The 27,736-nt window shown below is 48.0% G+C and overlaps 1 protein-coding gene across 1 annotated transcript in view; it reads right to left on the bottom strand.

The window, feature by feature from the left end:
- Nucleotides 1-917: 917 nt before the first annotated feature.
- fbxl9 (F-box and leucine rich repeat protein) overlaps nt 918-27,736 on the bottom strand; it is a gene marked incomplete at both ends in the record, with an annotated part of 38,883 nt that continues 12,064 nt past the window's right edge. The window contains 8 exons of the mRNA XM_080736260.1: nt 918-1,086; nt 7,462-7,676; nt 9,384-9,464; nt 10,267-10,398; nt 12,931-13,149; nt 20,559-20,719; nt 21,790-22,006; nt 26,626-26,934. Of these exons, the coding sequence (XP_080592386.1) occupies nt 918-1,086; nt 7,462-7,676; nt 9,384-9,464; nt 10,267-10,398; nt 12,931-13,149; nt 20,559-20,719; nt 21,790-22,006; nt 26,626-26,934 (1,503 nt within the window). The remainder of the gene's footprint in view (nt 1,087-7,461; nt 7,677-9,383; nt 9,465-10,266; nt 10,399-12,930; nt 13,150-20,558; nt 20,720-21,789; nt 22,007-26,625; nt 26,935-27,736) is intronic.

Below are 27,736 nucleotides of genomic sequence, written 5' to 3'. Positions count from 1 at the left end.
ATTCAGTGTTTCTGGTCATATTATTGTCCACTCATTTTCTATGTCCGTGGCAAAATTTTTATTTTGACAGAAATATCCACCACAAGCCTGTATGGCAATGATGACCACTGATTCTGCTGCCAATTGACCCTTTGTCAAGTCCCGCCCCTGATTGTTCTCTTCTTCGCACCCATTGGTTGCGGTTTCTTGGTTGGACAAAAATCCTGTCTCTCCATCCACTACCATTGAAATAACATTTTTTTTTTTTTTGTTGCTTTGGGGTCCAATTGACTAACAGGAAAGAAATATAAAAAAAATAATAATACAAAATTAAAAAAATCAAACCTCAGTTCGAAGTGAATTTTCATTCCAAGTGTTCTAGAGCTATGAAATCTGTGTTCTAGATCTATACATTCTGTGTTCTAGATCTATACTTTCTATGTGCTTTAGTTCTATATTTTTATGAATTCTTAATGAATGAATGATTTTGTCTGGAGGGCCAAATTGTCATGTGAAGCTTGACCAATCCTCAATACTGCATGCACGGGACATGACACGGACACAGACTCCTTGGAAGCCTATGGGACAGACTGGACGGGACAGACAAAGCCACTCCTTGGAAGCGGCTTTCACCGCTTCAATAAGCATGTGAGGGATCAAGGGTTTTTTCATGATTCTGAATCCATTGCAAGCATTTGTTTTGGGCTAAAAACGTCCCCCACAAAACTGTGAAAAGTGATGACTCCTATGAACACATTTATGAAGAATGCTATTGGTAAGCATTTAGTTCCCAGATTGATCAAAGATTCGGCTAACTTTCTAAATGCCACGTACTTCAGTACGATGTGCAAATGATGCAAAACGGGGTCTGCCTGCTCTTTTTAACGACATTTACAAAAAACTGAAACAAATGACAAAACTTCAGGCGTCCAATCGGATCACAGCGTGAAGGTGGGGTCGGCCCCGCCCACGAAGCGGCACTGGACGTTCTCCAGGAAGGGCAGCTGTGATTGGAGGAGGTCCACCGTTGCCATGGAGACGTCCTTGCACATGGACACGTCCAGGGTCTTCAGCCGCTTGCAGCGTTGCATCAGCACACACAGAGACCTGAGGGGAGAGCAGAGGGTCATCAGCACACACAGAGAGCTGAGGAGAGAGCAGAGAGTCATCAGCACACACAGAGAGCTGAGGAGAGAGCAGAGCACACACAGAGAGCTGAGGAGAGAGCAGAGAGTCATCAGTATAGAGACCTGAGGAGAGAGCAGAGAGTCATCAGCACACACAGAGAGCTGAGGAGAGAGCAGAGCACACACAGAGAGCTGAGGAGAGAGCAGAGAGTCATCAGTACACACAGAGACCTGAGAGGAGAGCAGAGAGTCATCAGCACACACAGAGAGCTGAGGAGAGAGCAGAGAGTCATCAGTACACACAGAGAGCTGAGGAGAGAGCAGAGAGTCATCAGCACACACAGAGAGCTGAGGAGAGAGCAGAGAGTCATCAGCACACACAGAGAGCTGAGGAGAGAGCAGAGAGTCATCAGCACACACAGAGACCTGAGAGGAGAGCAGAGAGTCATCAGCACACACAGAGACCTGAGGAGAGAGCAGAGAGTCATCAGTACACACAGAGACCTGAGAGGAGAGCAGAGAGTCATCAGCACACACAGAGAGCTGAGGGGAGAGCAGAGAGTCATCAGCACACACAGAGACCTGAGGAGAGAGCAGAGAGTCATCAGCACACACAGAGAGCTGAGGGGAGAGCAGAGAGTCATCAGCACACACAGAGAGCTGAGGGGAGAGCAGAGAGTCATCAGCACACACAGAGACCTGAGGAGAGAGCAGAGAGTCATCAGCACACACAGAGAGCTGAGGGGAGAGCAGAGAGTCATCAGTACACACAGAGAGCTGAGGAGAGAGCAGAGGGTCATCAGCACACACAGAGAGCTGAGGAGAGAGCAGAGAGTCATCAGTACACACAGAGACCTGAGGAGAGAGCAGAGAGTCATCAGTACACACAGAGAGCTGAGGGGAGAGCAGAGAGTCATCAGTACACACAGAGAGCTGAGGGGAGAGCAGAGAGTCATCAGCACACACAGAGAGCTGAGAGGAGAGCAGAGGGTCATCAGCACACACAGAGACCTGAGGAGAGAGCAGAGAGTCATCAGTATAGAGCAGGGGTCTTCAACAGGGGGTCCGGGACCCCTAGGGGGTCCCCAGAGTTACTACAGGGGGTCCTCCAAATCTGTGTGTGATAGAAGCCTTTTTTCTCCTTTTTATATTAACTCACTCCCTGCTAAACGTCCTCAGAACGTCTTTTCCCCTGGGGATGTCGGTGCCAGACGTCTTCTGGACGTCTTTTACTGTACATACTGTACACAAAAGATCTCAGCCTTATCCAGCCTCTCACAACATATGATACACTTCCTCAAAGTCTGACAGTGTTTTTTACAACATTAAACAAAAGTGCACAGCCTCACATGAAATTAAACATCATTAAATTGTCCAAAAAGAAAAACCTCTTCTCAGAAACCTGAAACCAATTATACAATGAGAGCGAGACGGGTAACCAGAAAGCCGTGGCTTGTGTGTGGGCGTGCTAGTGTGTGTGTGTGTGTGTGTGTGTGTGTGTGTGTGTGTGTGTGTGTGTGTGTGTGTGTGTGTGTGTGTGTGTGTGTGTGTGTGTGTGTGTGTGCCAGCCAATCAGCTGGGTGGTCCGCTGTCTGTTTCAGTACAACATTCAAAACCTCTCTCTACCCTTCTCAGACAAAAAAAAAGTAACAACAACACACAGACAGATCGCTGTATAAATGGTTGTAAAACATTGCCGATATGTTCACACAACTAACACAGCACGTCGAAGTGAAAAACTATCGTGATGTCCCCACACACACACACACACACACACACACACACACACACACTATAGCAATCCAGCAAGCAGATACCAGTCCGCTTTCTGTTTCAGACAGTACAACATCATTTCAATTCAGTGCCAAAAGTAACAACAACAACAACAACACAGACAGATCGCTGTATAAATGGTTGTAAAACATAGCCTTACCTGATAGTTTATAATCCATAAACCCTGAAACATGACGGTCGCTCAAACAGACCGTTAGCGATCGGTTTCTCCTCTTTTTTTTCTCCCTGCAGGCATGCTTGGCCATGGCCAGAGCAGTATAATCAGAGAGTGGTGTCACCGCGGGGTCAGAAACAGCGCTGGTCACGTGGTTCATTGTCACTTTACACCTCATAGACTTCAATGCATTTTGTAAACTTCCGGTTCGCCGTTTGTCACTATACGCCAATAGATGTGTGCGTAGAAGACCTGGCCCCATGAAGTGAACGGGAGTGACGCAACTCTAGGGCTCTGGCCATGGCGTGAACGAGTTTGATTCAGCTCACTTGAACAATCCTCCTAAACCTTCCATCTTCAATGCACAATCGGGTGCCGATTATGTTCACACAACTGATCGACGCGTCGCCGACCCTGCTGTCCAGGCGGCTCCAGAAGCGCAGCGCCCAAGAAGAAGCCAGCGCCCTGTGGCACCCGCGGCTGCTGCAGTGGAGAGTGGAGACCGATGGCAGCGACTCCAGGTCTTAGACGCAGCCTGAGAGTCACTGCGTTCAGGGATCTGGCTGAAAGTTCCTACGACTCGGAAGAGACGGACCACGGCGACATGGAGCCGTAGGGATGCTGCCAACACCAGTGGTACGAAGCATTTTATTTGTATTTGTATCGTGTTTGAGTCTCTCTCTCTCTCTCTGTACTGTATGTGATCGGGCAGCTGCATACCCCTGCCATACCCACTCTGATCTGCGCGCAATGAGCCCAAACACGTTGGCAAACAACGCCAGGCCTTTCCCAACGGATCTGTGCTCCTCGTTGTGTTGCCTAGTTGAGGTTGCGTGTGCGCGCGCGCTCGTTGCTCTAGAATAAAATACAAATGTTCATTTTGTGTAAATCATGACTTTGGTAAATCAGAAGGGGGGAACAGCATTTGTATCGTGTTTCAGTCTCTCTCTCTCTCTGTACTGTATGTGATCGCTGTGTTCTGCATACGGAGTGAGTGCATCTCTCCCAGTGGCGTCAGTTCAGAACAAGCTAAAGTATGGCAACATGACTGGTGTCTTGCACGCGCGCGTGCAGGGCACGCGTGCAAGACACCAGTCATGTTGCCATACCTTAGCAACAGGCACGATGAAAAGTAGAGCCTACATTTTTATTATTTACCTCTGTAGCCAAGGTATGGCAGCTGCATACCCCTGCCATACCCACTCTGATCTGCGCGCAATGAGCCCAAACATTGTGGCATTTGTATAGTTACATGGCTTTTGGAACGAATGGCAGCATTGTTTTTCCTCATGTATTGATTGATTGAAGACTTTATTAGAAGTTTGCATAGGAAAAGGTACAGTTTCATGACGGTACAGTTCACTGGTACAAGGTCTACTAAAAGGTTATCCATGAAAAGACTAAGCTTATTTCCACTGGAAACCATTGAAGTATCTCATATAACATTGAATGACAGACAAATAGAACACAGTACTATGCAGTAGATATGTAAAGAAAAACAAAAAAGAAAACAGTAAGTCTGAACAAACAGTATATACAATGTATGCCCACATGTATTGTGGATCTTTCTCTAGAGAGAGATTGAGCGAGAGCGCCACTGTGTGGGTGTGCACGCATGTTGCAGTTTAGTTTTGTACTAAATCTGTGTGCTTTGTTTCTTTGTGATCAATCTAGACACTTGAGTGTGAGGAGCCAGGTCCATCTGCAGGTGACAGCGAATCATTGGTTGGCTTTAGTCAAGGTACGGTTATTTTTGTTACAGATGGCCTACATTTATTGTATCTGTGTTCAATGCTTTTATCCATCTAAAAATCCAAACATCCACATAGCAACTGTAAAAGTCTTCATTCATTCTAAGTGTCAAAATGCATACATTGAGACATGATGGGGATGGAAACAATGTAGGCCTACTGATTTTGTGCACAATATTACCTTGCAAAAACTATAACTAGCCTATTTTTTATATTGTGTTTTTCAGCTTCTGAGCCAGTGGATTCACTGCCCAGCTCTTCTGTTCCTGACATTTTTATTTTATTTCATTTGAAACCCTCAGCGAACGTGAGAACTGAACTTTTTATTCTTTGTCATTTACTTGAAGCACTACTGAAAGGGTGGGAAATGTTCCTTTTGTCATTGCCATTTACTTGAACCACTACTGAAAAGGCGTGGAATGTTCATATTTTGTAGTTTACTTGAAAACCACTACAGAGGGGGGGGGTTGAAATGTTCCTTTATTCATTGTCATTTACTTGAACCACTACTGAGAGAATGAGAACACTTGTTTTTGTAATTTCAAAAAGCACTATTGAGAACTGTGAATGCACTTGAAGTCTGTAAAATCACTTTATTTTTTATTCATTGTTATTTTTCCCTTTTGTTTGAAAACACTGTAAATATCTTCTGCATCACTGAAGCCAAAAATAAAAGGCAGAAAGGAGTTCTGATCGAGAGTCTACTTTACTAAAACATGTATTCAGTTTGTTCCTAGAGGTGTTTTGGGTGATACATGGCCAATTTTCTAAACAACAGAACATGTTTGAAACATCTGGATGGGAGCACTGGAAAGAAGGCGACTTCATCTTTCCAGAGAGGTATAGTTTATATAGTATTCATAGCTCCTTCATATTTATTCAATTTTCCCCCCAAAAAAAAACTCTTCTCAGAAGCCGTTTTTTCGCCATACCATACCCTATACTTTTCCACCTTACGTTTGAAACGTATGGTTTAGAGCGTTGGAAAGAGCACGAATTTGCCTTTCCAGCAAGGTATAGTTTATAATAGCAATCATATTTTATTCATAAGTTATTCCATTTTCAAAACTAAAACATGCTTTTACTCAAAATGTCTTCTCAGCAGCCTGTGAAGACCCCATACCATGCCCTTACTTTTCCACTTTCTGAGATAAGCGAACATGTTTGAAACGTATGGTTTGGACCACTGGAAAGCACACGAATAGGCCTTTCCAATAGGCCTTTGTTTTGTTATTTTATGCCTCAACATCAATGCGCAATTGTCCCTCCAAGATGAGTGAAATCGTCAGAAATCCTTGGCAGTTCTATTGCACAGGCAAGTTGAACTTGGCAGAGAATGAGTTAACCACTTGAACCCTAGCGTCCATATTCGGAGAACTTTAGCGGAAAATAGCCGATCTACAAGCTTGTAGATCGGCTATTTTCGGCAAAGAGGTTTGGTGCAGAGGGGGAAAAAGCACAGAGTCAAAGGTCAAGTTTATTATTAAGTATTGACGGTTCAAGTGGTTAAATATCTGAAAACACAAATTGACATGAATCCAAAAAAAAAAAACACTGACGATTGTGCTGTCAAAGGATTAAACTATATGGAATCTATGAACAGGTTGTGGGGGTCCCTGCTTCATCTCTCTCTCAACTAAGGTGGTCCCTGGCCTGAAAACGTTGAAGACCCCTGGTATAGAGACCTGAGAGGAGAGCAGAGGGTCCCCAAATTATTTTGGGGGCGTCCTCAGATGATGACATTGGTTTCTCACTCAACAGTAAACAAACCAACATAAAGTTTAAGTGTATAGAGGGTATCTGCACATTTCTAATGTGACAATTTAAGGACTTTTTAACTCATTGAGTGCCTATCCCGAACTAGTTCGGGATATTTTTTTTTGAAATTTTTTTTTTAGATTTTTTTTTTGGGACCCCATCAAATCTAGTGAACATGATTTCAATCGCGATTTTGCATGTTCCACCCCCATACAACCCCATCTAACATACAGGGCAGCCATGTTTGTTTACATAACATGTAAAACATAATGGCGATTATCTCAAGAATGCCTGAACGGATTTCCAATCGGATTTTTTTGTTTGAAAGCTGTGAACAAACTGCACAAATCCACTCCAATGCAATCCAGGATTGCATTGGATTTTTTAGAGCTCATTCTTCTCTGTTTTTTTTCCCATGCATGAGGTGTGCAAGGTTTAATCATGGCTAAGTTGACGAAAATAAGGCTTCTAAAATGCTTGGTAGCCAATAGCTAACTTCAAGCTAACTTCATCCTCTTCCTGTACATGCACAAAGGAAAGTGTTCAGGCAAGTCATGGCTGCAGGGCTTCTGCATATACCAGCATATCTCTATGGGATTTTCTATGGCCACTGGGCGCCCTCTAGTGGTGAAAGGGGTGGCACTAAATGAGTTAACAGCTCTAAAATGACAAATAAAACATTGGCCAAATTGTCAAATATGTTAGGCAGAAATGGTGAAAATAGCCGATCTACATGCTCACAACGCCTCGAAAGGCGAGGAGTTGTGAGCATGTAGATCTGCAATGTTAACAGTAGAACAGTGTTATACAAAATGTAATGCCTCAACTCTTAAATATGATTATTTTGGGGGTCGCGGCCTGAAAAGGTTGAGAACCACTGGTGTTGTATATAACCCACCTATCAGTGACGTTGCAGCAGGCCAGGCTGAGGTGCTGCAGGCGGTGGAGCAGCGGGGCGGCCCGGGCCACCCCGTGGTCGCTGATCCCAGAGCAGTGGCTGAGGGCCAGGCGGGTCACACAGGGACACTGGGAGGCCACAGACACCAGGCCCTCGTCACTGAGCTCTGGAAGCAGGGACAGAGAGACACGCTGGAGCGCTGGGAAACACAGCACCTGCATGGGGGGAGAGACAAGGTTATTAGAGTTCAAACATAAATGGTAAATGGTGCATTTATATAGCGCTTTTATCCAAAGCGCTTTACAGAGATTGTGCATTACATTCACCCATTCACGCACACATTCATACAAGGCACCAACCTGCTCACCGGGAGCAATTAGGGGTTCAGAGTCTTGCCCAAGGACCCTTCGACATTAACTCGGGGGGAGCCCGGATTCGAACTGGGAACCCTTCGTGCTCTAATAACGGTTTCTCTACCCCTGAGCTATGCCGCCCCTACATGTTACACCAGTAAGATAAGCGACTGTCAGGTCACATACACAAACCTTAGAAGCCAAGCGTAGCCAATCAGGAGGGAATATGGGGAAATGGGACAGATCCATGTTGATGACATGACTGTAGAGATACCGTGTACCGCTTTCGGTGATTTTAGGCCAAAATGTGTTTTGCAAGAATCGGCCTCATGGTGGCGCTAGGAGAGGGCCATGTGAGAAATGAGGGGTGGAGGTTGTGGTTATGGCAGCCAAGGAGTGTGTGTGTGCAAAGTTTGGCATTGATAGGGCCAACGGTGGCGAAGGGCAAAAGAGTGACGTGACGTGACGTGACAGACTGACTGACAGCCGGTGGAGCTTTTCATAGTAACTGCCCAACTTATTAACCTCACAGAAACTATGCTTAAAGTTAAAATAATAATAACTAGACTGCATTCTGTCTTGCGCCTTGTGGCCATATTTGGCCTACTTGTGCGCCCGCAGAAGTACTACTTTCGGTGCTTTTTGGTGCTGTCTGTACTGTATGTACTGTATGTACTGTATGTACTGTATGTACAGTATGTACAGTATGTGGCTGGGCAAGTTGGCACTCTGTCAAGGTGCCAACTTGTGCCTTGTTATTTATATCAGGTCACACTTGGTGGTGGTGACGTCACCGAGAACGGTGGTCCCTCATTGGCTAAAGGGCGTGCCTTTGTACTGTCTGCCGGAAACGGCACCGAAAGTAGTGACTTGCACGCTCTTTGTAGAGTGCAGAGAAAGCCCTGTCCCCCCAGGTACGGTACAGGGTACTTGGCCTTAGAGACCTCCAGAAGGTTGGTGCCAGATTATTGAGTACCTTGTAGGTGGTGAGTAGAATTAAAGGGGAAGACCACCCATTTTCAATATTGAACTATGTCATTAATATACCTTAGAGGAGTTGTGTGGAAATAAAAAAAGAAGTTCCCACCCTTCTGTGTTGCCTAGAACTTTGGGGTTTGTATTGCAAATCACAACTTGATGACATCACACCGCTGTACTTTACAATACAAACCCCAAAATCAATCTTCCAGTTCTAGGCAACAAAGAAGAGGGGGAACTTTTTATTTATTTCCACACAACTCCTCTAAGGTATATTAATGACATAGTTCAATATTGAAAATGGGTTGTCTTCCCCTTTAACCTCACAACCACCACACCAAACCCAACACCCTGAAAAGAGAGAACGTCTTGTATGTGTTCATCCTCAACCTGGGTGATGGACATGTCAGTGAGCTGTACTGTATGTGATCATGCTCACCTGGGTGATGGACATGTCAGTGAGCTTGTACTGTATGTGTTCATCCTCACCTGGGTGATGGACATGTCAGTGAGCTTGTACTGTATGTGTTCATCCTCACCTGGGTGATGGACATGTCAGTGAGCTTGTACTGTATGTGTCAATCCTCTCACCTGGGTGATGGACATGTCAGTGAGCTTGGAGCAGGCAGACAGGTCCAGTTCCTGGAGCCTGGACAGAGCCAGCAAGGAGGCCTGCCATGAAGACACAGTATAGGACTTTAATCATTCATTATAGTATTATTATTGATTACTGAGAGACATGGTGGATAGCATAGAGGCCTGCCATGAAGACACAGTATAGGACTTTCTAGTGAGGACATGAATAATAACACATTTAAAAATCACACCAGTGTGAAGTGAGCCGCACTCACTGACTTCATGACATGTGTAGTACAGTATAACAGAGAAACAGGGAAAATCCTTGGAAAGCTTACGTCAAACCTACATCATCCAAAGGGAAAACCCTTGGAAAAAACACATGGTGTGAAAACCGTATAGTAGCAAACTAAAAGCAAGAGTGACGAATAGGTCTTGAGCTGTGCTTTATAGCTATCTACAGAGGCTGCCTGTATGTATTAGGTGGATATTATTATTTAGAGCAGTGTTTCTCAACCACTGTGCCTGGGGACCTTTGGTGTGCCCCTGAGAAGGGTCAAGTGTGCCCCTTGAAACTGCTTGAAAGCCAGTATTGTATTTATCATTTTAAAAATGATTTAAACTAGTGAAAACAGCCGATCTACAAGCACACAACGCCTCGTGGTGCGAGGCATTGTGTGTTTGTAGATCAGCTGTTGTGCGACAGCCTTGTATGATGAAGCAGGGCTTTACATTGCGAAAGAAACGTACACATTTGAAACTTGGGAGATACAAGGTTTCCCTTCTTGCGTTGGTGTGCCCATGGATTCTTGGGACATGAAAAGTGTGCCCATGCAGAAAGAGGGTTGAGAAACACTGATTAGAGAACCCATGGATGAACGAGTGAGGTCTTTCCCACCTGATCCTGCTGTCTGAACAGGCCCAGGTCCTGCTCTGTCACCAGCCTGGGTCTGTCCTGGAAGGGCAGGCTGGGAGGCCGGAAGAAGCCCATGTTCCCAAAGGTCCGCGTGAAACTGGGTCCCTTGTCCTCCTGTAGACACAACCACCAGAATTCACATTATGCGACCATATTATAAAATACAGGGTAAACTGTTGCACCCCCTTCTTTGTCCTTTGTTCCGGGTTGACTGCAGGTACGGTGGTCTCGAAAAACATAAAGGAAAACTGTCTGAAAGACTTGCTCGCTGCATGAACTAAGAAAACAGTATTTCTTTATCTTTACACGCTCATAAAGTTTAATTGTGCTCATTTCCTTGTTTGCACCCCTCACTCTGAGCACAGAGCACTTCATGAGCATGTACAAATGCAGAAATACTATTTCCTTAGTCTCTGTCAGAGGAGTCTTGTTTGTTTGCTTTTGCTTGTAAGTGAAATGTTCTCAGAGTTTAGGTCTACTGTATGTGGGGCATGTCTATAATGATGTGCCCAAAAACAGGATCACCAGCTTTAAGGTGGATACAAAACCAGGACACATCGGCTGCATAAAGTGCAGACACTGATCAAGAGAAGTCAAATAATCACCAATATATATCGTCCAAACCAATAGGCTGTATTAATATCAATAGAAAAGCATTGCAGAGGAGCGACCTCTGCTGGAGAAGAATGGAATAGTTGATGTGCTGGGTGCTTCACATGTCTGCAGTTAGATTATTCCTTCCTTATTGGTTAGTTAGCGTTCATTATTTGGATTGATTCATTGAATACTTTATTAGCAGTTCACATAGGAAAAGCACAGGACAGTACAGTTCAGATACAAGGTCTGCTAATAGGATTTAAACTACAAGAAAGCACTGTGGCTTGTTTACATTGGGGTCCGTTGTACTCAATTCATTGAGACATTAAATGACACAAATATACACAGTACTATGAAAAAAAGAACAAAAAAACATCTGATAACCACCCATAATATCAATGTACTGAATGGGAATTTGTCAGGTCTTTTCAGACCATTGAAGGGTGCAGTAGCTGAGATACTGAGCAACAGGGCAGGTCAATCACACCATTGATTGGGAGATAAATGACCAACAGGCTCAGTAGCTCTGTCGTATAAAGTATATTTATTGACCATGACGGAGGCGCGCCGTCTCAGGCGACCTTGAGCCATGGGAGACACCATGAGCGAGTCGTCGTGTCGACCGTTGTGAAGGTCGCATGAGCCGACTCAGCGCCGTTAGAAGTTGTAAACCAGGGGGGCAGAATGGTAAATCTACATTTCCCTGATGTTTGTCAACCCACTAGTGGGAGAAATATGTAACAAAAATAGGCTAATGTGATCACTTCCGGCAAAAAGCGTGAAAATGTGCAACTAGGGGTATTTTTGTGGGCTGAATTCAAAAATTGACGGATCCAAGCACTTTCCCCATGTGGATCTGGTCGTAAAATGAGAATTAAAGATTGCTCTAATTCACTTTCTATACAAGGGAAAAAAGTGAAAGTGAAAAACTTTTTCATGATTCTGAATCCATTGCAAGCATTTGTTTGCACGAAATGGGGGTTCTCACCGTGTGCTGGGGGGACTCACAGGGCATGGGGGGGTTCACAGGTCATGGGGGTTCTCACCGTGTGCTGGGGGGGTTCACAGGTCTTAGGGGGGTTCACAGGTCATGGGGGTTCTCACCGTGTGCTGGGGGGGTTCACAGGTCTTAGGGGGGTTCACAGGTCATGGGGGTTCTCACCGTGTGCTGGGGGGGGGGGGTTCACAGGTCATGGGGGGGTTCACAGGTCATGGGGGTTCTCACCGTGTGCTGGGGGGGTTCACAGGTCATGGGGGGGTTCTCACCGTGTGCTGGGGGGGTTCACAGGTCATGGGGGGGTTCACAGGTCATGGGGGGGTTCACAGGTCTTGGGGGGTTCACAGGTCATGGGGGGGTTCACAGGTCATGGGGGGGTTCACAGGTCTTGGGGGGGTTCACAGGTCATGGGGGGGTTCACAGGTCTTGGGGGGGTTCACAGGTCATGGGGGGGTTCACAGGTCATGGGGGGGTTCACAGGTCAGGGGGGGTCTCACCGTGTGCTGGGGGGGTTCACAGGTCAGGGGGGGTTCACAGGTCTTGGGGGGGTTCACAGGTCATGGGGGGTCTCACCGTGTGCTGGGGGGGTTCACAGGTCATGGGGGGTCTCACCGTGTGCTGGGGGGGTTCACAGGTCATGGGGGGGTTCTCACCGTGTGCTGGGGGGGTTCACAGGTCATGGGGGGGTTCACAGGTCATGGGGTTCACAGGTCATGGGGGGGGTTCACAGGTCATGGGGTTCACAGGTCATGGGGGTTCACAGGTCATGGGGGTTCTCACCGTGTGCTGGGGGGGTTCACAGGTCATGGGGGTCTCACCGTGTGCTGGGGGGGTTCACAGGTCATGGGGGGTCTCACCGTGTGCTGGGGGGGTTCACAGGTCTTGGGGGGGTTCTCACCGTGTGCTGGGGGGGTTCACAGGTCTTGGGGGGGTTCTCACCGTGTGCTGGGGGGGTTCACAGGTCATGGGGGGGTTCACAGGTCATGGGGTTCACAGGTCATGGGGGGGGTTCACAGGTCATGGGGGGGTTCACAGGTCATGGGGGGTCTCACCGTGTGCTGGGGGGGTTCACAGGTCTTGGGGGGCTCCGTCATGCCCAGCAGACCCCAGTCGGTGATCTCTGCACACCAGCCCAGCCGCAGCACCTCCAGGCCCTGCAGGTAGGTGGCGATAGCGTGCACAGAGCGGTCCGTCAGGTAGACGCAGGAGCTCAGGTCCAGCTGGCAGAGAGAGCCGCCCAGAAGCTGGGCGAGAGACACCACCACTGCATCCTGGAGAGAGAGAGAGAGAGAGAGAGAGAGAGAGAGAGAGAGAGAGAGAGAGAGAGAGAGAGAGAGAGAGAGAGAGAGGGGCTGGTGAGATGCATTGTGAGCTTGTAGATCGAATATCTACACTTCTGGTTCAGTCGAAATTACATTCTTACATTATCTATTTGGGAAAGAAAATTGTAATTAAAGTCAATGGAGAAAATGTATTCATGAATAAATGTATATAAATTAAACTATGTAACATATCGCTTATAGTGTAAGGAATAGGGTTTGATGTTTTGCCGCACTTTTTATTTCTGTTTTATCTATTAGTTTGGTCATTAAGGTCCACAGAATGAGAGGCCTGCTCTTCCGAAAACATTGCGAAAAAAAGTTATGGCCATTTGTATATTCACTGTCCCATTGACATTTTTTAAATATTTTTCTTTTCCTGTGTAGTGGAGTCAATGGGACAGTGAATATATAAATGGCCATAACTTTTTTTCGCGATGTTTCCGGCAGAGCAGGCCTGTCATTCTGTGGACCTTAATGACCAAACTAATAGATAAAACAGAACATCACAGGTCCTCTACCATTTTGTGGGACTGGGTCCCCGGCTATTAGCAACATGCAGATGAAGCCGGTAGATTTGACAAATGGCCCAAGTGCGTGTCACTAAAACTGTGGGAGGAGTAGCACGGCAAAATAAGGTTCATCTTGGAAGGGAAAGATGGATGGATGGAATCAAGTGGGACAAGTGCTACATGACATCATTCTTTCACAGAATCGTCTGTTTCCCCGCTTCCCTGTTCTCACTCTCTGTTAGTCAAAACAGTGCATTTTTCAATCAGGATAACTAAGGATTGCAAGGCTTTCTCTACGGAAGCACATAAGCCTGTCCGTGTCTGTGTTCGATCAAATAATGGAAACAACAAAGGTTGCTGCTTTTTTATAGCCTTTTTGGCTGATTGTTGACTTCTAATATACTGTAATATTATTACTGTTTTAAGGAGTAATATGTAATAAGTAACAAACACTATTACTCTCCTGGCTACAGGGTTAGATGGAGTCTGAAGAGGTGTTTGGATCACTGGTTCTCAAAGTAAGGTAGTCCATGGCTAAATGTGTTAATACAGCATCACTATTTAACCACTTCATCACCTTGATCTGTCAAAACTGCATTTTTAAATTTTCCTGGCGTTTCTACCAATAAATAATAATAATCAATATTACTATTTTATCGCCAGATTAGCAAAAAACACTACATTACCCATAAGCCTCAGCGGCGCTCGCTGATGATGCTCGCTGGTGACGCGCGCAGAGCGCTGGTAAACAGAGGCTCATTCTAGGTCAGGGTACTAAAGTATCGTTCGATTTTCAATAGGAATTCAATTTTAAAAAATCATTTTTCTCTCAATTTTTTAATTTTCCAGCTCCCCATAAAATCAAATATTGGTTCATTTTTCCAATTTTCTAGCTTGCAAAAAAATCAGGAAAATGCTTCAATTTTGCTTTAATTTTTTAAATGTGTGATTCGTCTTTGTCATTATTTGATTTGGAACCGACAAAGGAAAAACATCTTTAAAAAAGGTATTTTTCATTTTTTACCACATTACGAATATCAAAAAATTGACCAATTTTTTCAATTTTCTAGCTTGCAAAAAAATCAGGAAAATGCTTCAATTTTTTAAATGTGTGATTCATATTTGTCATTATTTGATTTGGAACCGACAAAGGAAAAACATCTTTAAAAAAGGTATTTTTCATTTTTTTACCACATTACGAATATCAAAAAATGGACCAATTTTTCAAATGTTCTAGCTTGCAAAGAAATCAGGAAAATGCTTCAATTTTTTAAATGTGTGATTCGTCTTTGTCATTATTTGATTTGGAACCAACAAAGGAAAAACATCTTGAAAAAGGTATTTCTTAATTTCTTACCCCATTACAACAATCAAAAAATGGGCCCATTTTTTCCAATTTTCTAGCCCACAAAAAAGTCAGGAAAATGCTTAAAATTTGCTCAATTTTTTGAATGTGTGATTCATATTTTGGCATTATTTGATTTGGAACCGACAAACAAAAAATAGGCCCATTATTCAATTTTCAAGTCCAGGAAAGAAATTGTCATCATGAATGTCACGTGACCACGTGTCAAGTCACATGGTACACAACTTCAAAATAAAAGCTGTAGGCTAGTCTAACATCCAACAAGTAATAGGATCAACATGCAGGCAGGCAGGGGGTCCATGAGGGGTTTACAAGGGGGTCCATGGCTGGTTCCCAAAGTGTGGTTTGGGGACCCCCAGGGTTTCTATGGCTGGTTCACAACAGCCTGGTACACGTACAGCCATGGCTGGTTCCCAAAGTGTGGTTCGGGGACCTCTGGAGGTCCATGACGGATTTCCAAGGGGGTCCATGGCTGGTTCTCAAAGTGTGGTTCGGGGACCTCTGGGGGTCCCTGAGGGGTTTCCAAGGGGGTCCATGGCTGGTTAGCAATAAGTGTGTTTAATTGCGACCGTAGTAGGTCGCAGTTACTTTTACACTCTCTACTATCCAAACCTCCACCAGCCGTCAGCCTGTCCTTCCCTCCGTCACGTCACTCGTCACACGTCACACTTTCCCCCTACTCATATCTCCGCCACCGTTGCCCCGATCCATGCCAAAATTTCCATACAAACTCCTTGCCTGCCAAACTACAACCTCGAAGGACCCCCGGAGCTCCAGGGACCCCCAGGTCCCTGGGGGACCCCCAGGTGTAAAAAATGACCAAATGTGCAAAAAAGACCACCCCAAAGGGGCTGCTCACGGGGAATTCCCGGGGACCACCGACTCCTGGTGCTCCAGAACGGATGCAAAAGTGGTGGCGCCCCCAGTGGAGGACCCCCTCCACTGCAGCTCACATAAAATGCCTTAACTCGGGCTAGGAGCGACCGGGAGAGCCGGGGCCGGTACCTATTCGTCCGCCTCGGCAGCGCGGAGACCCCACCTCTCATTTCTCATATGGCCCTCTTCTAGCGCCACCATGAGGCCGATTCTGCAAAACACATTTTTGGACACTGCTCCTAAAATTTTTGCCCTAAAATCACACAAATCGGTACACAGTATGTCTACACTCATGTCATCAACTTGGATCTGTCCCATATAGCGCCACCTTCAGGCCGATTTTTTAAAACACATTTTTGGACACTGCTCCTACAATCTTTGCCCTAAAATCACGCAAATCGCTACACAGTATGTCTACACTCATCTCATCAACATGGATCTGTCCCATTTAGCGCCACCTTCAGGCCGATTTTTTTAAACACATTTTTGGACACTGCTCCTACAGATTTTGCCCTAAAATCACACAAATCGCACAGTATCTCTACAGTCATGTAATCAAAACGCATCTGTCCCATCCAGCGCCACCATCAGGACGATTTTGGTAAAACAAACTTTTGGCCTTTTTGTGGAGATAAGCGACCAACGGTCGCTTATCTCCCGATTAGGGAGTCTTACTGGTAGTGTAATAGGTGAAATAGTGTAATAGTGCATTCTTATCAAAACCTCCACCAGCTGTCAGTCTGTCAGTCAGACTTTCAGTCACACTTTTGCCCTTCTCATAGTGGTTTTGGCTGCCAAACCACTACCCCATTTCTCCCTCTTCTAGCGCCACCATGAGGCCGCTTCTTGCAAAACACATACTTTTTTGGACACTGCTCCTACAAATTCTGCCCTAAAATCACGTAAAGCGGTACACATTATGTCTACACTCATGTCATCAGCATGGATCTGTCCGAGATAGCGCCACCATCAGGGCATCCTAAAATCACGCTTTGCTGTGATTTTACGCTTTGCGTGATTTTACGGCAAAATCTGTAAAAGCAGAGTCCAAAAATGTCTTTGAAAAATCGCCCTGATGGTGGCGCTATCTTGGACAGTGTCAACCCAGTGTAGACATACTGTGTACCGCTTTGCGTGATTTTAGGGCAAAATTTGTAGGAGCAGTGTCCAAAAATGTGTTTTGCAAGAAGCGGCCTCATGGTGGCGCTAGAAGAGGGAGAAATGGGGGTAGTGGTTTGGCAGCCAAAATCACTATGAGAAGGGAAAAAGTGTGACTGAAAGTCTGACTGACAGACTGACTGACAGACTGACAGCTGGTGGAGGTTTTGATAGTAACTGCAACCTGACGGTCGCAATGACACTATTATATTATTACACTTATTACAATATTACACTATTACCCTTATTGCGCTATTACACTACCAGTAAGACTCCCTAATAGGGTGATTTTAGGGCAGTGTCCAAAAATGTGTTTTCAAAAATCGGCCTGAAGGTGGCGCTATATGGGACAGATCCATGTTGATGACACGAGTGTAGACATACTGTGTACCGATTTGCGTGATTTTAGGACAAAAAATTTAGGAGCTGTGTCCAAAGATTTGTTTTGCAAGAATCGGCCTCATGGTGGCGCTAGAAGAGGGTCATGTGTGAATTGATGGGTGGAGGTTGTGGTTTGGCAGGCAAGGAGTATGTGTGCAAAATTTGGCATGGATCTGGGCAACGGTTGCGGAGATATGAGCAGGGCAAAAGTGTGACGTGTGACAGACAGACAGACAGACTGACTGACTGACTGACTGACTGACGGACGGACGGACGGACGGACGGACGGACGGACGGACTCACAGCTGGTCGAGGTTTTGATAGTAACTGCGACATAACGGTCGCAATAACATTTATGCTATTTCAATATTACAAGTAATGCACTATTACACTATTTCACCTATTACACTACCAGTAAGACTCCCTAATCGGGAGATAAGCGACCGTAGGTCACATGTATACACAAAGAGGGCTGTAACTGCCATTGGTTCCTAGTTGTGTGGGCAATGTGTAGACATACTGTGTACCGATGTGCGTGATTTTAGGGCAAAATCTGTAGGAGCAGTGTCCAAAAATGTGTTTAGCAAGAATCGGCCTCATGGTGGCGCTAGAAGAGGGCCATGTGAGAAATGAGGGGTGGGGTCTCCGCGTTGCCTTGGCGGACGAATAGGTACCGGCCCCGGCTCTCCCGGACGCTCCTAGCCCGAGTTACGGCATTTTATGTGAGCTGCAGTGGAGGGGGTCCTCCACTGGGGGCGCCACCACTTTGGCATCCGTTCTGGAGCAGCAGGAGTCGGTGGTCCCCGGGAATTCCCCGTGAGCAGCCCCGTTGGGGTGGTCATTTGGTCATTTTTGCATATTTGGTCATTTTTTACATCTGGGGGTCCCCCAGGGACCTGGGGGTCCCTGGAGGTCGGGGGTCCATGGAGGTTGTAGTTTGGCAGGCAAGGAGCGTGTGTGCAAAATTTGGCATGGATCGGGCCAACGGTTGCGGAGATATGAGCAGGGCAATAGTGTGACGTGTGAGGTGTGACAGACAGAGGGACAGACAGACAGACAGACAGACAGACGGACAGTTTGTGCAGGCTGTGATAGTAAGTAGCGACCTACGGTCGCAATTACACTTATTGCTAACCAGCCATGGACCCCTTTGGAAACCCCTCAGGGACCCCCAGAGGTCCCCGAACCACATTTATTGCTAACCAGCCATGGACCCCCTTGGAAATCCGTCATGGACCTCAAGAGGTCCCCGAACTACACTTTGGGAACCAGCCATGGCTGTACGTGTACCAGGCTGTTGTGAACCAGCCATAGAAACCCTGGGGGTCCGCAAACCACACTTTGGGAACCAGCCATGGACCCCCTTGTAAACCCCTCATGGACCCCCTGCCTGCCTGCATGTTGATCCTATTACTTGGATGTTAGACTAGCCTACAGCTTTTATTTTGAAGTTGTGTACCATGTGACTTGACACGTGGTCACGTGACATTCATGATGACGATTTCTTTCCTGGACTTGAAAATTGAATAATGGGCCTATTTTTTGTTTGTCGGTTCCAAATCAAATAATGCCAAAATATGAATCACACATTCAAAAAATTGAGCAAATTTTAAGCATTTTCCTGATTTTTTTGTGGGCTAGAAAATTGGAAAAATGGGCCCATTTTTTGATTGTTGTAATGGGGTAAGAAATTAAGAAATACCTTTTTCAAGATGTTTTTCCTTTGTCGGTTCCAAATCAAATAATGACAAAGACGAATCACACATTTAAAAAATTTAAGCATTTTCCTGATGTTTTTGCAAGCTAGAAAATTGGAAAAATTGGTCCATTTTTTGATATTCGTAATGTGGTAAAAAAATGAAAAATACCTTTTTTAAAGATGTTTTTCCTTTGTCGGTTCCAAATCAAATAATGACAAATATGAATCACACATTTAAAAAATTGAAGCATTTTCCTGATTTTTTTGCAAGCTAGAAAATTTAAAAAATTGGTCAATTTTTTGATATTCGTAATGTGGTAAAAAATGAAAAATACCTTTTTTAAAGATGTTTTTCCTTTGTCGGTTCCAAATCAAATAATGACAAAGACGAATCACACATTTAAAAAATTGAAGCAAAATTGAAGCATTTTCCTGATTTTTTTGCAAGCTAGAAAATTGGAAAAATGAACCAATATTTGATTTTATGGGGAGCTGGAAAATTAGAAAATTGAGAGAAAAATGATTTTTTAAAATTGAATTCCTATTGAAAATCGAACGATACTTTAGTACCCTGACCATTCTAGCTCCATGTTATGTGAACTGCGCCTGCCCCGCAATGATGTCTCGATGGAGCAACACGGTCACACATTGAATAGAGGGTATGCATGTGACATCACTGTTGCTGGAAGTTATGTGGGAACGCCTACTGAGTGGCAAAAAACTAATTTCTGCCATTGACAGCCCACACAGCCAAACAGAAAAGTCATATCTGATTGTATTTAACAAAGTTAACTCACCAACATTGTGCCTGTACTGAAAGCTTGAATTATCCTCTTTCTATCTGCAAAGTTTTTGTTTCATAAAAATCCACCATAGGCATGTTATGAGCTACTTTATGTCAAGACATTCTGTGCAGGTTTTTATTTTTCCAAGTGTCTGAGATTGGAAGCACTCGTTTTCAACAACACAACATCCTGCTGCATTATGTGCAAATTAGAAACAGGTGGTATGCAGAGCCGTTGAGTGATTTACAACTAGCACTTCCAAACTCCAATGCTCCATGCTGCTCAATGTTTTGCCACTCAGTCTAGATTAGGGGGGCGGGTCCCAGTGGATGTGCATACCCTCTATTGGATTATACAAGACCACGTTAACGTTATGATGCGGGACCATCACCCGAGCCGATGTATGCACGCACGTCGCGCCCCCCGGTGCGTTCCATTAACCCTATGATGGCATCCTACTGTATGTGTTAAGTAAAATCACTTACCCTACCTTTATTTTTTTACATCTCGAAATAGTTTGGAAAGGTTTGAACACAAACATTCTCCCTGGCATAGAGATATAGCTAAATCTCTCTCTCTCTCACCCTGATGTAGGTGCAGTTCTTGAAGCTGATGCTGGTGATGCGTGCTCTGTGGGGGAGGGGCTGCAGCGCCAGGCCTTTGACCAGCTCTGCTCCGCTGACGTGGAGACACTCTGACACGTCCAGGACCTCCAGGGTGGACACACTGGCCAGCTCACACAGACCTGGGGACAGGGATGTCATATCACCATTAGTGTGACAAAAGAAATCGCTATTTACAATATTATCGCGATAATCAAAATCCATTATCCTCACATTTGCCAAAAAATAAGCGTTGTGACCTTGTAGATCGGCTATTTTTTTTTTTGTTGCAAAGACATCTGATAAGAGAGTGAAAAAAGTGCGTACGTATATTATATCCCTGCGGTTGCATGTGACCGTTGGCAGCCAATAGCCTTCCTTGGGTACCATTAAAGGAGTGGTTCACCACCAAAATGACTTTTTGTTCTATTGAGACTTGAGGTCAATAATATCAGACATTCTAAGTTGGCGATCAGCATTTCCGGGAGGTCCCCTGTGCACGTGCTCGCAGCGCGCGTGCACCCGCTCTCGCACACGCGCGCTCGCATTTTACACATTTTTTTACTGTTAAAATGGTTAAAAACTGTTAAAAATGGTTCTGCACGGCGGCGGACAAATTTTAGGCTTAATATAATTGGGTTAATTTATAGAATGATGTCTTTCTTACCTATTTGGGCGAAAGTTATGTCACAGTGAGACACAGGCTGACGCAGCTTGTCCAGTTGTATGTCCAGCGAAAAAGAACCGACAGTTGTAAAGTACTGTTATTTCATTCATATTTAGCAAGACTTGTCAAAAACCTGTCTGTTTACAATACGAGCTGATTATATTCTCGTGCTTGAGTCTCGACTCTCGAGAAGAGAACCCAGTCTGCATCTGGGACCAGTGGTTGGTCACTTTTAGACGCCCACAACTCCCACAGCGAATTACAATCATTCATTTGCCAGTTTGACAGTTCGACGACGAATCAGAACGCATTGCGGGTTGCAGATCCGTTTTTTCGACCGGATCCAGCCGGAAATGGCAAGCATTTGCGGGAGCGGCCGGGATTTCTAGGAGGTTTAGTGCCACTCGCGGGTGTCCGGGAGGAGATGCTGATTTCCGGGAGACTCCCGCAACATTCGGGAGACTTGGGATGTCTGTAATATGTCTTTGTATTTGTCACATTCCTATGACAAAGATGTGATAGAAACCAAGGGGTCTCGTGACCGACCTTTCTCGGTGAGCCTCCAGTCGCGGGCCATGCTGAGGTGTGTCAGGGTCTTCAGGGAGCGCGCGGCGGCCAGCAGGGCTCTGCTGGTCAGCTCTGTGCAGCCGCTGAGGTCCAGGCTCCGCAGGCCCGGCTGGTGCTGCACAAGAACCTCCACAGAGTAGTCTGTCAGCTCCTTACAACCCCGCAGACACAACTCCTCTAGGACCAAGCCCTGTACCTGGTAGAGAGACATAGAGAGACACATAGAGAGAGAGAGTAGTCTGTCAGCTCCTTACAACCCCTCAGACACAACTCCTCTAGAACCAAGCCTTGCACCTGGTAGAGAGACACAGAGAGACACATAGAGAGAGAGAGAGAGAGAGAGAGAGAGAGAGAGAGAGAGTAGTCTGTCAGCTCCTTACAACCCCGCAGACACAACTCCTCTAGAACCAAGCCCTGCACCTGGTAGAGAGACATAGAGAGACACATAGAGAGAGAGAGAGAGAGAGAGAGAGAGAGAGAGAGAGAGAGTAGTCTGTCAGCTCCTTACAACCTCGCAGACACAACTCCTCCAGAACCAAGCCCTGCACCTGAGAGACACACACACACACACACACACACACACGCACACACGCACGCACGCACGCACGCACGCACGCACGCACGCACGCACGCACGCACGCACGCACGCACGCACACAAGCGCTGTGTTTCCTAAACAATTATCACAACATGTAATATTATGTTCGGGTATTATTATTCTATAAACCTGTATGTTCCTGCTGTTCCACTTACAGTGAAGAAATCACAGAGTGAGGCTTTAATGCCTCATTCACACTACAGATATATAGTTGAACGTTTAGCTTGGTAATTCAATGTTATCTCAATGGAAACCAGCTTTAAAGCTTTCATTCACTCTCTCAGTCAGTCACTGCATCTTTAAAGCTGGTTTCCATTGAGATTACATTGAATTACCAAGCAAAACGTCAACTATATATCTGTAGTGTGAATGAGGCATAACTGTAGATTTTATGAAATATCCCAGACCATCAGGGCTTTAGGACACTCCTAGAAAATGTATTCAATTGCTAGTTTGATCCATTCTAATATAGACTCTATAAGCTTATACAAAACTGACTGGAATCAGTCGACTGAGTGGCAAACTAGATTTGATTTGATTTATTTATTAGATCCCCATTAGCTTACTGTACAGTTACAGCAGCTACTCTTCCTGGGGTCTTAAAAACATGTCATCTTCAACGTCAGCTTAAGTTATTTTACATAGAAAAACATACAGTCCATTCATACACAACACAATACAAACTTCACCTGGGCGACGGTGCGTAGGGACTCTGGGGTGATGGAGGTTAGGGTTAGGGTTAGGGGTTGGGGTTAGGGTGGGGTCTTCACCTGGGCGATGGTGCGTAGGGACTCTGGGGTGATGGAGGTTAGGGTTAGGGTTAGGGGTTGGGGTTAGGGTGGGGTCTTCACCTGGGCGACGGTGCGTAGGGACTCTGGGGTGATGGAGGTTAGGGTTAGGGTTAGGGGTTGGGGTTAGGGTGGGGTCTTCACCTGGGCGACGGTGCGTAGGGACTCTGGGGTGATGGAGGTTAGGGTTAGGGTTGGGGTTAGGGTGGGGTCTTCACCTGGGCGACGGTGCGTAGGGACTCCGGGGTGATGGAGGTTAGGGTTAGGGTTGGGGTTGGGGTGGGGTCTTCACCTGGGTGACGGTGCTTAGGGACTCTGGGGTGATGGAGGTTAGGGTTAGGGTTGGGGTTAGGGTGGGGTCTTCACCTGGGCGACGGTGCGTAGGGACTCTGGGGTGATGGAGGTTAGGGTTAGGGGTTAGGGTGGGGTCTTCACCTGGGCGACGGTGCGTAGGGACTCTGGGGTGATGGAGGTTAGGGTTAGGGGTTAGGGTGGGGTCTTCACCTGGGCGACGGTGCGTAGGGACTCTGGGGTGATGGAGGTTAGGGTTAGGGTTGGGGTGGGGTCTTCACCTGGGCGACGGTGCGTAGGGACTCTGGGGTGATGGAGGTTAGGGTTAGGGGTTAGGGTGGGGTCTTCACCTGGGCGACGGTGCGTAGGGACTCTGGGGTGATGGAGGTTAGGGTTAGGGGTTGGGGTTAGGGTGGGGTCTTCACCTGGGCGACGGTGCGTAGGGACTCTGGGGTGATGGAGGTTAGGGTTAGGGTTGGGGTTAGGGTGGGGTCTTCACCTGGGCGACGGTGCGTAGGGACTCCGGGGTGATGGAGGTTAGGGTTAGGGTTGGGGTTAGGGTGGGGTCTTCACCTGGGCGACGGTGCGTAGGGACTCTGGGGTGATGGAGGTTAGGGTTAGGGTTGGGGTTAGGGTGGGGTCTTCACCTGGGCGACGGTGCGTAGGGACTCTGGGGTGATGGAGGTTAGGGTTAGGGGTTAGGGTGGGGTCTTCACCTGGGCGACGGTGCGTAGGGACTCTGGGGTGATGGAGGTTAGGGTTAGGGGTTAGGGTGGGGTCTTCACCTGGGCGACGGTGCGTAGGGACTCTGGGGTGATGGAGGTTAGGGTTAGGGTTGGGGTGGGGTCTTCACCTGGGCGACGGTGCGTAGGGACTCTGGGGTGATGGAGGTTAGGGTTAGGGGTTAGGGTGGGGTTAGGGTGGGGTCTTCACCTGGGCGACGGTGCGTAGGGACTCTGGGGTGATGGAGGTTAGGGTTAGGGTTGGGGTGGGGTCTTCACCTGGGCGACGGTGCGTAGGGACTCTGGGGTGATGGAGGTTAGGGTTAGGGGTTAGGGGTTGGGTGGGGTCTTCACCTGGGCGACGGTGCGCAGGGACTCTGGGGTGATGGAGGTTAGGGTTAGGGTTGGGGTTGGGGTTAGGGTGGGGTCTTCACCTGGGCGACGGTGCGTAGGGACTCTGGGGTGATGGAGGTTAGGGTTAGGGGTTAGGGTGGGGTCTTCACCTGGGCGACGGTGCGTAGGGACTCCGGGGTGATGGAGGTTAGGGTTAGGGTTAGGGGTTAGGGTGGGGTCTTCACCTGGGCGACGGTGCGTAGGGACTCTGGGGTGATGGAGGTTAGGGTTAGGGTTGGGGTTAGGGTGGGGTCTTCACCTGGGCGACGGTGCGTAGGGACTCCGGGGTGATGGAGGTTAGGGTTAGGGTTGGGGTTGGGGTGGGGTCTTCACCTGGGCGACGGTGCGTAGGGACTCTGGGGTGATGGAGGTTAGGGTTAGGGTTGGGGTTAGGGTGGGGTCTTCACCTGGGCGACGGTGCGTAGGGACTCTGGGGTGATGGAGGTTAGGGTTAGGGGTTAGGGTGGGGTCTTCACCTGGGCGACGGTGCGTAGGGACTCTGGGGTGATGGAGGTTAGGGTTAGGGGTTAGGGTGGGGTCTTCACCTGGGCGACGGTGCGTAGGGACTCTGGGGTGATGGAGGTTAGGGTTAGGGTTGGGGTGGGGTCTTCACCTGGGCGACGGTGCGTAGGGACTCTGGGGTGATGGAGGTTAGGGTTAGGGGTTAGGGTGGGGTCTTCACCTGGGCGACGGTGCGTAGGGACTCTGGGGTGATGGAGGTTAGGGTTAGGGGTTGGGGTTAGGGTGGGGTCTTCACCTGGGCGACGGTGCGTAGGGACTCTGGGGTGATGGAGGTTAGGGTTAGGGTTGGGGTTAGGGTGGGGTCTTCACCTGGGCGACGGTGCGTAGGGACTCCGGGGTGATGGAGGTTAGGGTTAGGGTTGGGGTTAGGGTGGGGTCTTCACCTGGGCGACGGTGCGTAGGGACTCTGGGGTGATGGAGGTTAGGGTTAGGGTTGGGGTTAGGGTGGGGTCTTCACCTGGGCGACGGTGCGTAGGGACTCTGGGGTGATGGAGGTTAGGGTTAGGGGTTAGGGTGGGGTCTTCACCTGGGCGACGGTGCGTAGGGACTCTGGGGTGATGGAGGTTAGGGTTAGGGGTTAGGGTGGGGTCTTCACCTGGGCGACGGTGCGTAGGGACTCTGGGGTGATGGAGGTTAGGGTTAGGGTTGGGGTGGGGTCTTCACCTGGGCGACGGTGCGTAGGGACTCTGGGGTGATGGAGGTTAGGGTTAGGGGTTAGGGTGGGGTCTTCACCTGGGCGACGGTGCGTAGGGACTCTGGGGTGATGGAGGTTAGGGTTAGGGTTGGGGTGGGGTCTTCACCTGGGCGACGGTGCGTAGGGACTCTGGGGTGATGGAGGTTAGGGTTAGGGGTTAGGGGTTGGGTGGGGTCTTCACCTGGGCGACGGTGCGCAGGGACTCTGGGGTGATGGAGGTTAGGGTTAGGGTTGGGGTTGGGGTTAGGGTGGGGTCTTCACCTGGGCGACGGTGCGTAGGGACTCTGGGGTGATGGAGGTTAGGGTTAGGGGTTAGGGTGGGGTCTTCACCTGGGCGACGGTGCGTAGGGACTCCGGGGTGATGGAGGTTAGGGTTAGGGTTAGGGGTTAGGGTGGGGTCTTCACCTGGGCGACGGTGCGTAGGGACTCTGGGGTGATGGAGGTTAGGGTTAGGGTTGGGGTTAGGGTGGGGTCTTCACCTGGGCGACGGTGCGTAGGGACTCTGGGGTGATGGAGGTTAGGGTTAGGGTTAGGGTTAGGGTTAGGGGTTAGGGTTGGGGTGGGGTCTTCACCTGGGCGACGGTGCGTAGGGACTCCGGGGTGATGGAGGTTAGGGTTAGGGTTAGGGTTGGGGTGGGGTCTTCACCTGGGCGACGGTGCGTAGGGACTCTGGGGTGATGGAGGTTAGGGTTAGGGGTTAGGGTGGGGTCTTCACCTGGGCGACGGTGCGCAGGGACTCTGGGGTGATGGAGGTTAGGGTTAGGGTTAGGGTTAGGGGTAGGGTTAGGGGTTAGGGTGGGGTCTTCACCTGGGCGACGGTGCGTAGGGACTCTGGGGTGATGGAGGTCCTGCTGAGGTCCAGGCCCACCACGGTGCTCGTCTGCTGGCTCAGCAGACGTCGCAGGTTCCTGAGAGACAGCAGGGCGGAGGAGTCCAGGCCCGCCACGCCCGCCGGGCGGCCCCGGTACGGGTCGAACTCGAACGCCACGTGGCACCCGGCCAGCGAGAGGCGCCGCAGGCGCGGCGTGCAGCCCGTCAGACGGTTGAAGGTCAGGTCAGAGAGGTAGCGGAGGTCGCTGAGGTCAAGCTCCTCCAGGTTGCACAGAGCCGAGCGCACCTGCAGACACATGGTGGACAGTTTTTATCTAATAATTTTAATCCCACGATTTTATAACCCATTTTTCACCCAGTGCCAATTGCCTAAACTGTAATCCTGGGCTCTGCTCTCCCTCTGCCAACCTTGGGAGAGCCCTGAACTGAGCTCATGCTTCCTTCAGTGCATGAGGAGTGAGCAGGCTGCTTCTTATCACCTGACAGGGGGGACTTTCCCCGTTGGACGTAGTGCATGGAAGGAACATGTTATTCCACCCAGTTCCTTTCCCCTCCATCAGGCGCCCCGGCTGGCCAAGGGGAGGCAGTGTAGAGACCAGGATTACTGCATGTTTTTGTGAGAGTATCTACCATAGGGGACACAGGGAGAACATGCAAACCCCACACTTAAAGGGTCTTTCGCCAACCGCACCTAGGGAGTAAGCACTGATGACACAGAGGAGAGAACACGCCCCCCAGTGCCCACAGCGTCCCCCAGCGGGAATCGAACCCAGGACCTTCTAGCTGTGAGGCGACAGCGCTACCGAGTGGTGGTGCAGTCGGAGGTACACTCCTTTTTATGGATTTCTCATCACCCATCTTCATAGCATATCTACTGTAGGTCCTCACTAAAGCTCATAATAAGATGGCATGATTTCTGTCTACTCGCTGTGTGTCTCAGAGGAGGGCTGTGTGTCTCAGAGGAGGGCTGTGGACAGATCAGACCACTGACTAGCAGGGGCGCGGTGGCGCCTCATAGTCGGGGACTCAGTCCCCAAAATGGGAGGGGACCTGTGATTTTCTGCCGTACTTTTTATTTCTGTTTTATC

The sequence above is a fragment of the Nannobrachium achirus genome (assembly GCF_963921795.1).
Source record: "Nannobrachium achirus genome assembly, chromosome: 11".
Taxonomy (NCBI): domain Eukaryota; kingdom Metazoa; phylum Chordata; class Actinopteri; order Myctophiformes; family Myctophidae; genus Nannobrachium; species Nannobrachium achirus.
This window is presented reverse-complemented; position numbering and strand designations above follow the sequence as displayed.